Source organism: Ananas comosus, linkage group 1 (genome assembly GCF_001540865.1).
Source record: "Ananas comosus cultivar F153 linkage group 1, ASM154086v1, whole genome shotgun sequence".
Taxonomy (NCBI): domain Eukaryota; kingdom Viridiplantae; phylum Streptophyta; class Magnoliopsida; order Poales; family Bromeliaceae; genus Ananas; species Ananas comosus.
In genome coordinates this window covers 21,108,769-21,120,434 of record NC_033621.1, presented here as the reverse complement: position 1 = coordinate 21,120,434, position 11,666 = coordinate 21,108,769, and the positions used below count along the sequence as shown (strand labels likewise).

The 11,666-nt window shown below is 37.2% G+C and overlaps 2 protein-coding genes across 4 annotated transcripts in view; one reads left to right on the top strand and one right to left on the bottom strand.

The window, feature by feature from the left end:
* On the top strand, positions 63-6,263 carry LOC109714182 (IAA-amino acid hydrolase ILR1-like 1). Its single transcript, XM_020238662.1, has 5 exons — positions 63-560; positions 2,017-2,142; positions 3,534-3,848; positions 4,866-4,994; positions 5,661-6,263. The coding sequence occupies exons 1-5, from the start codon at positions 180-182 to the stop codon at positions 6,075-6,077; spliced, it is 1,368 nt and encodes a 455-aa protein (XP_020094251.1). The 5' UTR covers positions 63-179; the 3' UTR covers positions 6,078-6,263.
* The window catches only part of LOC109711096 (30S ribosomal protein S1 homolog B), a 13,252-nt gene continuing 9,001 nt past the window's right edge, over positions 7,416-11,666 (bottom strand). The window contains exons 10-11 of one of the 3 annotated variants that reach the window (XM_020234014.1): positions 8,762-8,872; positions 7,416-7,789 (exon numbers count right to left, since the gene is read on the bottom strand). In XM_020234014.1, the coding sequence (XP_020089603.1) occupies positions 8,789-8,872 (84 nt within the window). In that variant the 3' untranslated portion in view covers positions 7,416-7,789; positions 8,762-8,788. Of the gene's footprint in view, positions 7,790-8,097; positions 8,278-8,462; positions 8,873-11,666 lie in introns of those variants that run through there. The other 2 variants (XM_020234007.1, XM_020234000.1) reach the window with 2 other exon arrangements.

The window sequence follows — 11,666 nt, the reverse complement described above, 5'->3', positions numbered from 1 at the left end:
ATTATTCGAGGACTATCCAGAAATTTCACTCCCTTCTATATAAATATACCAGGAAAAGTTAAAATAAAAAAAAAAGAAAAAAATTCCCTCAACAAAGAGCCTCTTCCCCCCTCTCTCTCTCTCTCTCCAGATCGAAGGGAGAGTGCTCAAACCCCGAGTCCCCGATCGCCCCCAACACCATGGATTTCCCCTCTTCGTTGCTCTTCCTCGTCCTGCTCGTTCTCCACCTAGTGCTCCTCTCGGTCGCCGCCCCCATTAGCTCTGGGGCGCCGTCATCGGCGGCGGCGGCGGAGGAGGAGGAGGATCCGGCGGGGTTGCTGCGGCGCGCGAGGGAGGCGGAGGTGGCGGAGTGGATGGTGCGCGTGCGGAGGCGGATCCACGAGAACCCGGAGCTCGGGTACGAGGAGGTCGCCACGAGCGAGCTCGTGAGGAAGGAGCTCGACGCCATGGGGATCCCCTACGACCACCCCTGCGCCGTCACCGGCGTCGTCGCCCGCGTCGGCTCCGGCGAGCCCCCTTTCGTCGCCCTTCGCGCCGATATGGATGCCCTAGCCATCCAGGTCCCCTCCCCCCCCTCTTCTTTTTCCTTTTTTTTNTTCGATTAAGGAAACAGATCAACATTGGTGCTTGGAAATTTGGTCCTGAAGTTAAAAAAAAAAAAAAATGGAAAGTTGTAAAACAAAAAAATGCCCTGTTGTTGCAAATTCACACGAAAAGGCTTTTTTTCTTTTTTTTTTTTTTTTTTTTTTTTTTTTTTTTTTTTGAAGTTTTAAGGTAAAGATGTATAGAGAGAGACCCCCTCAACTAATTTTTTTGGGTGTAGACTCCGCAACTTCTAATTTTTTGAATTAAGCAGCTTTTAATTAAAAAATTTAGAAATTTTATCAAATTTATTGACTTTAACCATTTTTTTTAGTACGATTAGGCTAATTAATGATTAATAACTAATAGAATCATTAAATTTGTTAAAATTTTTAACCTAATTGAGTGTAAAAGTTCAAATTAGAAGTTAATCCAAAACAAAACAAAAAAAAAAAAATTGTGGGGTTTCTTTCAGAATTTGTGGAGCGAGTCTCCATACACTTTTAACTCTGTTTTAATTTCTCTTCTTTTTTCATCTTTTTCTTTTCTTGGTAAAATCAAAATCATGGAGCACCCCCTCACCTATAGAATTTTTTTGAGAAAGCCCCTGAACGTTATGAACTTGTATTTTCTTTGATTTAAGTTGCTTCAGGCAATTGAATTATGGGAATTTCTTTAAATTACTCTTTTGGTCATTTCCATCAATTTTTCGCGTTTAAAATATGAATTTTGTTACTAATATATGATTAGTAGTTAATTGAACCATTAATTTTAACTAAATCTTTCATTTTAACACCTATTTAATTTTTATTTGATTGGATTTTAAGTATCTTAATTAATTGAATTAAGAGTTTTTTTTTGTTCATCACTCAGTTCATCAAAATTTCACACCTCTGACTGTTTTTAGATGAAGAAAGTAAAATTTTCATTAATAAATAATAATCAATAGCTAAATATTTTAACAATTTTTATTTAATTGATTAAAAAAATTCATATTAAAACAAATGAAGATTCAAGAAGTGTCAATAGTTTTGAAGGAACCATTTCAAAATGGCTGTATTCGAGGCTCTCCATAAATTTTTACCTATCCCTCTCCATTTATTCTTTGTTTTTTATTTTTAATTTTTGTGGTTCTTTTCTTTTTATATGTGGAAGTTACTGTATTTTGGATGGATTTTTTTTTTTTTTTTTTTTTTTTTTATTCCTTTTTTTTTTTCAAATGTAATTCTTTATTTTCCTTTCATTCATGATTGCTATCATGGTCAAAATTTTGATATGGAATACATCACCCACCCCTTTTTTTTTCTTTCCTCCTGATTTTGGACTTTTTAACTTTTTTTTTCTTTTGCTATAAATTGATCCCTACTCATTCAGTTTTTAGTTTTATTTGATGTTTTTGTTGTGGAAATTTACCAACTTTGTTTGAATGGATAGGAGAATGTGGAGTGGGAGCACAAGAGTAAAGTTCCCGGGAAGATGCATGCATGTGGACACGATGCACATGTCGCGATGTTGCTGGGCGCCGCTAAGATTCTTCAGGAGCATCGCGATGAGTTGCAGGTTGATATTAATCTTTTCGAATTGTCTTAGAGATCGGAATCTAGTTTACTACTTTTATGTTTTCTAAGTAAGAACACACAGATTTAAAAATACACTGCTTGCAAGGTATAATATTGTTCTGTCGTCTTCAAGTATTTCTTTAAATAAAAATTTGGATGGATGAATCTGCCCACTTTCATGAACTATAGTAATCTATTCAGAAGATTCCTTTTCTCTATTATTAGTTTACTTGATTTCCTTGTTAATTGTTTTCTTGATCATTTCTTCGAGGCATCATAAAAGGCATTCATGTTTGATATCATATAGTTCAATGGCACTCCTTCCAATTTGCTTATGTTTATGTCGTAAATGATAAGAGGTCTCTTCCCAGGAGTGTGTAGATGTATATTATTTTATATGTGCATTATTGGTGTACAACCTCATGTGACTGATTATAGTGTCCTAAATTTCAATTGGCCCTAGTTTCTAGGTTTTGCAGGGCCACCACCTATGTGAAACACTCCACAATTTTTTGTTTTATATTTATTTATGCCTCTGTGTTAGATCATCTGGTTCGCTAGACTCTGTATAAAGGAATAAATTTGAAAAATGAAATATTGGAGTCATGATGTTTCCCGGATTCCCTCTTGTAAGAAATTAGATTTCTGGTCTAATTAAAAGGTGGTGATCATGGCGATTGTTCAATTACTCAAGGGACAACAAATGATTAGAAAATAGGCATGAATAAAATGCGTGGGTAATTAAATATTTAAAAGTTGGATAGGTGGTATTTTACAAGTCTTGGGGCTTACTTTTATTGAGTCAGATTTTTCAAGTTATAAAGTAAGAAAATGTACATCAGCTGGATTAATTCAAAATTTCTTCTACTCCGTCACTTTCGCTTTCTTCATAAAACTCAAAACAACTAACTCTACCCTTTCATCTTTGTTCTTCCTCATTCAGCAGCCAACCGTACACCCCATTAAAGGAGGCTTTCCATTAGGTAGCTTGTGTAAAACAAGTGCACAAGTATAATTAGCTCTTGTATGATCTGTTTGATCTAAAGAACCTTACTTCCTATTTATTCTGTGTCACCAGGTTGTGAGGACTTAAATATCTTCTTTAACTTCTCAGTGATTTTGTTATTTGAGCTTTCTTCCTTTAACCTATCATTCATTTGCTGCAGTGATCTTCTAACAGAAATTCCACTTCTTTTTATTGTTTTTCTTGTTCACAATATTTCGGGAGAAATATTGTATAATTAGGATTAGATTTGATATTTCTTTCGATAGTTACATGTGGAACAAAATAAAAAGAGTCTCTTTTTTCCCCTTTTTGTTTTGGGAAGGCACTAGATAGTGGTATGTTATGTTATGAAAATTGCTTCATAATTTGGACTGTTCTCTAAATAGGGAACGGTCCTTCTCCTTTTCCAACCAGCTGAAGAAGGAGGCGGCGGCGCAAAGAAAATGATAGAAGACGGAGCTGTCAAAAATGTTGACGCTATTTTCGGGTTTCACATAACTGGTGATCTACCTATCGGCACGGTGGCATCCAGGCCCGGCCCTATTATGGCTGGTAGTGGGTTCTTTGAGGCTGTAATAAGCGGAAAAGGAGGTCACGCTGCAATTCCTCAGCATGCAATAGATCCAATCGTAGCTGCGTCGAATGTGATTGTTAGCTTGCAACATCTCGTTTCGCGTGAAGCTGATCCCTTGGATTCGCAGGTACTTATTTTTTGCATGTTCTCATTACACAGACTTGTGTTTTTCGTTCTGGCACTTGGGTTGTTTTTTACTCATTTTGTTATCACTTAGTCTCTCTGGTATATCCTTTATATTCTCCCAGAGGGTACATCGAGTAAAAGATAAATTCATTTCTCTTTGATTGTTGTTTTACCTAAATGCTCTTGACGAGATAATTGTCTCCTAAACTACAAAACACGCTAATGCTTTCTGTCTTGGCGTCCATTTAGATTGGTGTCAGCCTTATTATGTAGAGTTCTTGTTAGAAATTAAAAGTGCTCTATTTAAGTTTAGCTTGAAGATTGTACATCTTATGGTGGATTTCATGATTTATTTTCTTCAACTTTTAACCTTCTATAGTTCTATGCATGGTTTGCTGACTGATATGTCTATTTTTTCACAAGCTTAACCTCACTGAGAGCTGTTATTTTAAAGGGTTTGTGGGTCACCAGGTTGTGGTTAGAGAGAAATTTGGAATTTATGAGCTTTGAGTTTTCAAATAAAAGCTCTACTTGAAGTCATAATATTTCTCACATAATCAAAAGTTTTTCACTATCTATTGATTTAGATATAATATAATGTTTTTAACAACATTAATTTTTTTTTCCTGAGGGCAAGGGCCTCAACCTGTTTGTAAAACTTCAAATATGACTTTTAAACTTCATCTTGTCTAATAAATATACACAAAACTTCAAATATGACTTTTAAACTTCATCTTGTCTAATAAATATACCCCACATGCTCTACTTGATACATAAGCCCGAAAATTGATGTCATATTCCTAAGGAAAACATGGTTACAAGACGAGCGAAAGATGGTGACCGGTTGTTGAAGCTGAAATTCATGATCCAGGCTTGAACCTAGGAATATTTCTTCCTTTTCCTTCTTTTGGGGTGGGGATGGGCACTGAATTTTTGTGCTTCAAATTAAACTTTGGTTATAATCAACAAATTTCTTGTTATCCTTGATGGAAGGTTGATTCCATGTTATCCATTTCAGGTGGTAACAGTTGCAAAATTCCAAGGAGGTGGAGCATTTAATGTTATTCCCGATTCTGTTACCATTGGCGGCACTTTCCGAGCCTTTTCGAAGGAAAGCTTTTCGCAACTGAAGCGACGAATAGAGGAGGTATGACACAACTAGTATAATAATATTCAACGCGACTTTGTCCCCATTTGCTTCCCAATAATTAAATGATGCTTTAAGACGGTTCTGATCGTCATCTAGCTTAAGTGTTTCAACCAACTGTCACGTAAATCAGTTATAGTCTAATGAACAATTGATGTCATTTATGCCAATATCTATGAACTTAACCCGACACAATTTTAGTTTATTTATTAAATCATCATTGGAACTAGCCATGTTAACTGCATTACACTCACTTTAAGGAAAGAAAATACCTTACAAACTTGCTATGGATTCCCTCCTGTTCTGATATCAAAAGTTGGCTTCATACATATATTGAAGGCTCTCGCCGCTCTTCCTTCGGTTACCTTAGAAGGGGATTTGGTTGCACCGTAAATGAATATGTATATTGGACTATCTCTTTGGTTTTATTTCTGAGATAATATATAAGTATGTTCTGTACTAATATCTTCAAAAACAAAAAATGGCTGCTAAAATTTTGCGATGCAATCTATTATTACTCTACAACTTCTCTCTCAAACTTGTGGATCCAAGCGCCAGTTCTTGTATCTGGTGCTCAAGCTATAAGAAAGTAGCAACCCTCGCATGTTATATTTCAACACTACGAGTTAGATGAGAAACTAATGTTCTCGATTCTCGTAACGGCAGGTCATTGTTTCGCAAGCATCCGTGCAAAGATGCAACGCCACCGTGAGCTTCTTCGACGAAGAACGCACGTTCTTCCCCCCGACTGTCAACGATGAAGGTCTGTATGGGCACTTCAGGAAGGTGGCCAGGGAAATGCTCGGCCCCGATAATGTGAGGGACAGGAAGCCGGTGATGGGGGCGGAGGACTTCGCCTTCTTCTCCGAAGCCGTGCCGGCCACGTTCTACTACTTTGTGGGGATGAGCGACGGAGCGATCGGCCTGCTGCAGTATACCCCGCACTCCCCGTTCTTCACCGTCAACGAGGAGGCGCTCCCGTACGGCGCAGCCCTTCACGCGGCTCTCGCCATGAGGTATCTTCATGAAAAGCATGGCACAAGTAATCTTTTTTCCAAGGGAGAGGTCCATGACGAACTCTAGTTTGTGTGTATATATTCTTTCTTTGCATTTTCTCCTGGTGTGCAAGTTGGAAAGAGTTTTATTGTGAATTTTGGAGAACTATATCACCAGGGGCACTTCCTAAATGTATATTTAGTTTAGTTGTTACATTAATGTTAAACGAGGGAGGAAAATCTATTTTATTATTGTTTCTTATCATTATTATTAGCTACCTTCTAATTGTAAACCGATTGGATGCCAAAAAGCATATGTTTTAGAAAAAAAACATGGCAAACTTTTGTTTTTTATTTTATTTTGGGTAAATTAATAATTATTTATGTTAAATATACTAACTAAATCACTAAAGACAAATTATGCATTTTAAATTTTAAAGTCAATGATACAACTGATTGAAACATCTTTATTTTTCTTTCTTTCTCCTCTCTCTCTCTCCCTCTCTCTCTCTCTCTCTCTCTCTCTCTCGTTCATTTTTCTCTTTCGGCTTTGTCTCTCACTTTCATGCCATTCCTTCCTTTCTTTCTCCTCCGCTTCCTCTTCCTCCTCCTCCTCCACCGCCTTCATATCGATGCCGTACTTCTCTCTCCTATTTTATCACATCTTTGCCGACACCAACGATGGTAACGTGGACTCGAATATGGTATATAATACGGATGTGAAGTTGCAGCGGAGGGGTGTGGTTATGGGCAGCAATAACGATAAGGATGCTGCAAAATCCTCTTCGTATGATTTGAGGACGACAGAAAAGGAAAGTACATGCGGGCGGGGATGGCGACAAAGGGCCAGGGAAGGAAAGCGGTAGCAAAAAAAAAAAATGCTGAGGGTGAAAGAAATAGAAAAAATATTTTTTTTTTCTCTTGGAAATTGCATCATATGCATGGCTGCCATAGAAAAGACTAAGAAGTAGAGAAAAAAAAGAGAAAGAAGCAGAAGTTGCACAACTAAATTATATTATTTAAGGCTAAGTTGCATCGTTTAAAATTATTTAAAACTAAATTGCAACACAAAAAATAAAAGTTGAAGTTGCAGTATTCAAGAAGTTGCACAAATAGTGCAACTTCTATTTTTTTTCGTGTAATTTGGTCTCATATAGTTTCAAATTATGCAACTTAAATTCAAACAGTGTAACTAAGTCTCAACCAGTGTAGCTTAGTCTTAAACAATATAATTTTTATTTTTTGTGATACAACTTAATTTCAAATAGTATAACTTAGTCTCAAATTGACATTTATTCATTGCAGTGGCTCAGAAGCATGATGACCTCCCAGAAGAAGGACAAAATGCATATTCTTTTTTTTTCTTTTTTTTTTCTTCTTTCTTTTTCATCCTTTGTATTCTTTTTAACTACCGACACCCTCTCCCTCGCCCTCTACCATAGTCGTCATCCCCGCCCCACTCCGCTCTTCCTCTACGTCGTCCTCAAATCTTTAGCACTCTTGTCGCCCTCACTTTCCATGGCCACACCCTTCATCACAACGTCACATCTGCGAATTGCATCATATCCGAGCCCACAACGTCGCCACTTGTGTTGTGTTGGTAGAGGTATAGATGAGGTAGAAGAGAAGAGCGTGATGTCGACGTGGGAACGATCGATCGACGAGGGAGAGGAAGCAGAGGAGAAATAGAGGAAGAAACGTTGAGGATGACGAGGAAGGAAAAAAAAAACAGACGAGAGAGAAAGAGGAATACGAGTATATTGGTCTGTTCACGAAAAAGCCGGACCTTATCTGCAGAACCTAAAAAGTGGAATACTTTTAGAAAAATACAAAATCAATGAATTTTTTTGTGCAAACTGGCTAATAAAAAGCAATTCTACCTATAAAGTTGTAAAATGGGTGTAAATCAACCTCTCCATACAAGGACTAATATTTTGCACTATTTTTATCAATCCTTTTTTCATATTAAACATCCAAAAAGATTGTTTAAACTCTTGGATTGAGAAATGTAAAATTTACACCAATTTTTCAGATGTACAAGTAACATATCTCAATTAAAAAAAGGGGGGAAGAACAGCTACATGTCTACCAAATTGTGAAAAATAAAATAAAATATGCTGCGCGAAAAAGCCTTCTCATGGTACAATAGTACAAAAATCTGCTTTGATCTGTCACAGTTAGTACATGTGATTATCTAGACTTTCTATTTCGAGGAAAATATGATTTGCATGTCTCTTGTATCATTTTCCATGCCTCATGCCTATTCATCACTCATTTCTTTCATGCTTCTGTAGGCATAAAGTTTCAGATTATTCAATCCATATAATACAAGGATCCCCATTCTAGATAATTTGAAAATATGTTTAGGACAATTTGACTGAAGATTCTGCAACCACCAGAAACTTAAAACACCATAAATGTGAGAATGATGCAACTTAACATCAGCAACTATAATGAGCAGCAAAAGCAAGTATAAGAAAGAGGATCAAAATTTGAATCTCCTCCCTTTGATGAGTAGATTGTTTATGAGAGTTCACAAGAACAGTTGAACTGAGATCCACAATCTCCAATGCAAATAATACACATCTATTTTTCACAAAATATGAAAAGCTTAATTGAAAGTTTTTTTTTTTTTTCTGACGAACTGGTACGAGCACGGAGCTCATATTTCTGCTGACGATACCTAGTTCACCGCACAATTCTTGTGAAGTGTGTGGACTGTGGAGCAGGCGCATGCACAAGCATCAGAAAATATAGAGAAACAGATCACACCTTATGAACACGTTGCACCTGGCGAGCTCATGGAACACGTCCTAATACTCGTTGCACGGCTTTCTTTATGCCATCCTGGTTAAGTGTAGTTGTCAAATGGACCTCTTGGACCTGCAACAAAGGAAGAGTTTCATCTTTAGATTCACTAAAAAGTATCGGTCATTTACTTTATTTGGATTGCAATGCGCTGCAGCTATTTCAAGTGTTTGTGATTGTAATTAGGATTGTGGTGGGTGATTTCTGCAACGCTCCAATAGTCCCATTAGATGGAAAATGAGTTCTGATTTGATATATAAAAGGCTTCTACGCTAGTAATAATAATTGGACTTAAACATTTTGGGAAGGTGGTTGGGCTCAACGAGTTATTGTTGCTAGCGGATCTGGATGTTACAATTCGTATCAGAGACGAATACCTGCTGGAAGTGTGAGAGCTAAGTGGTATGCGGGAGAAAGTGCTATACCAACAGATTTGGTGGGAGCTACCTCTTAAACTCGTAGAAGCTGCCTTTAGAATCTCACATCGCTTGATAATTTTGGTTCATCTGTTGGACCTGACGAGGACGTTAGGGTCTAAATAGAGGGAGTCTCTGGGTTTGGACTTGACGAGGACGTCAGGGTCTAAATGAGGGGAGTCTCTAGGTTTGGACATGACGAGGATGCCAGGGTCTAAATAGGGGGAATCTGTACTGCCCAAACAGTCCCACATTAGATGAAAAAGAGTTCTGATTTGGTATATAAGAGGCCTTTACGCTAGTAATAATAACTGAGCGTAAGCGTTTGGGTCGGTGGTTTTGGCCCAACGAGTTATTGTTGCTGGCTGGTCGGTTTGTTACAATTAGTATCAGAGCCGAATACCAGCCGAAAGTATGAGAGCTAAGTACTATGCAGTACAAAATACTACTTGAACCCGTAGGAACCACCTCTAGAATTTCACATCGCTTGATAATTCTAGACTGTCTGTAATCTGGGTTTAGACCTAACGACAATGTCAGGATCTAAATGGGGGGAGTCTGTAACGCCCTGTTAGTCCCACATCGCATAGGAAAGGGGTTTTGATTTGGAATATAGGAAGTCTCCACGCGAGTAATAATAATTGGACTTAAGCATTTTGGGCCGGTGGTTTGGGCCCACCGAGTTATTATTGCTAGCGGGTCGGATTTTTACAATTGGTATCAGAGACGAATACCAGCCAAAAAGTGTGAGAGCTAAGTGCTATGCGGGACAAAGTGCTATACTAACGAATTTGGTGAAAGCCACCTCTTGAACCCGTATGAGCCACCTTTAGAGTGTGTTTGGTTCAAAGTCAAAATCGGTATCGAAATCGGAGTGAGAATAAGCTGGAAACGAAATCGGAATGATTCATTATCTCATTCTGTTTGGTTCGTCGCCTAAATCGGAATCGAAATGAACTATTCTTATTGTCGGTGTTTTGTTCAGATAGCAAACAGAAAAGTAATCAAATTAATATGTCAATTTTATCTTTATAATATACTAGTTTAAATTCAAACTGAAAATTAAGTATTAAAAATTTACGTCAAATTTTAACATGATGTCAAAATTTTAAGTATATTTTTTAAAAAAATTAAAATTTGAAATTGAACGGATAATTCCAAATATAAAACTAAATTTTGATTTATTCAAATTCAAATTTAAAATTATAATTTCAATTTGAATCCATAAAATTAATTTAAATTTAAATAAAATTTGAATAAAACTTTAAATTTTAAGTTAAATTTAAATGTAAATTCATATTTATAAATTTGATTCAAAATGTTTGATTGAATTTTAATTTTTTATTTAATTTCAAATTAAAATTAAAATTTATAAATATAATTTTTAAACTTAAACTTATATTTTAATTAAAAAATAAGTTTAAAAAAGTTAAATTTAATCCGAACAAAAATTCATTCCGCTCGGATTCAATTTCCAATTCGGCCTAGGAATCCAATCCGGATTGGAAACGAGGGTAATTGGGGGGATTCCCATTCACCCGGGAATCAGAATCGGAATGAGAATCCTGCATACAAAATACGGACAAACGGATTCGTCCATTCCGATTCCGATTCCAGGGTGAAAAAGAGGCGAACCAAACACGCCCTTAGAATCTCACATCGCCTGGTAATTCCTAGTCTGTTTGTAACCTGGGTTTAGATTTGACGAGGACGTCAGGGTCTAAATGGGGGGTGGCTGTAACGCCACAATAGTCCTATATCAGATGAAAAAAGATTCTGATTTGGTAAATAAGAGGCCTCTATACTAGTAATAATAATTGAGTTTAAGTATTTTGGGCTGGTGATTTTGGCCCAACGAGTTATTGTTGCTAGCGGATCAGTTCATTACAATTGGTATCAGAGCCGCATACCAGCCGAAAGTATGAGAGCTAAGTGCTATGCGAGACAAAGTGCTACACCAACGGATTTGATGGGAGCCATCTCTTGAACCCGTAGGAGCCATCTCTAGAATCTCACGTCACCTGATAATTCTAGTCTGTCTGTGATCTGGGTTTGAACAGTTTGTATAATAATAACTGAGCATAAGCATTTTGGTTCTGTGGTTTGGGTCCAACTAGTTATTATTGCTAGCGGGCTGAGTCGTTACAATTGGTATCAGAGTTGAATACTAGCCAGAAGAGTAAGAGCTAAATGTTATGTAGGGCAAAGTGCTACACCAACGGAATTGATGGGAGCCACCTCTTGAACTCGTAGGAGCCACCTTTAGAATCTCACATCGCCTGGTAATTCTAGTTTATGTCTGTGATCTGTGATTGTTTGGTAATTCTGGTCTATTAATAATAACTGGCCTAAGCATTTTGGGCTAGTGGTTTGGGTCCAACGAGTTATTATTGGTAGCGGGCCGGGTGGTTACAATTTGTATAAGAGCCGAATACCAGTTAGAAACGTGAGAG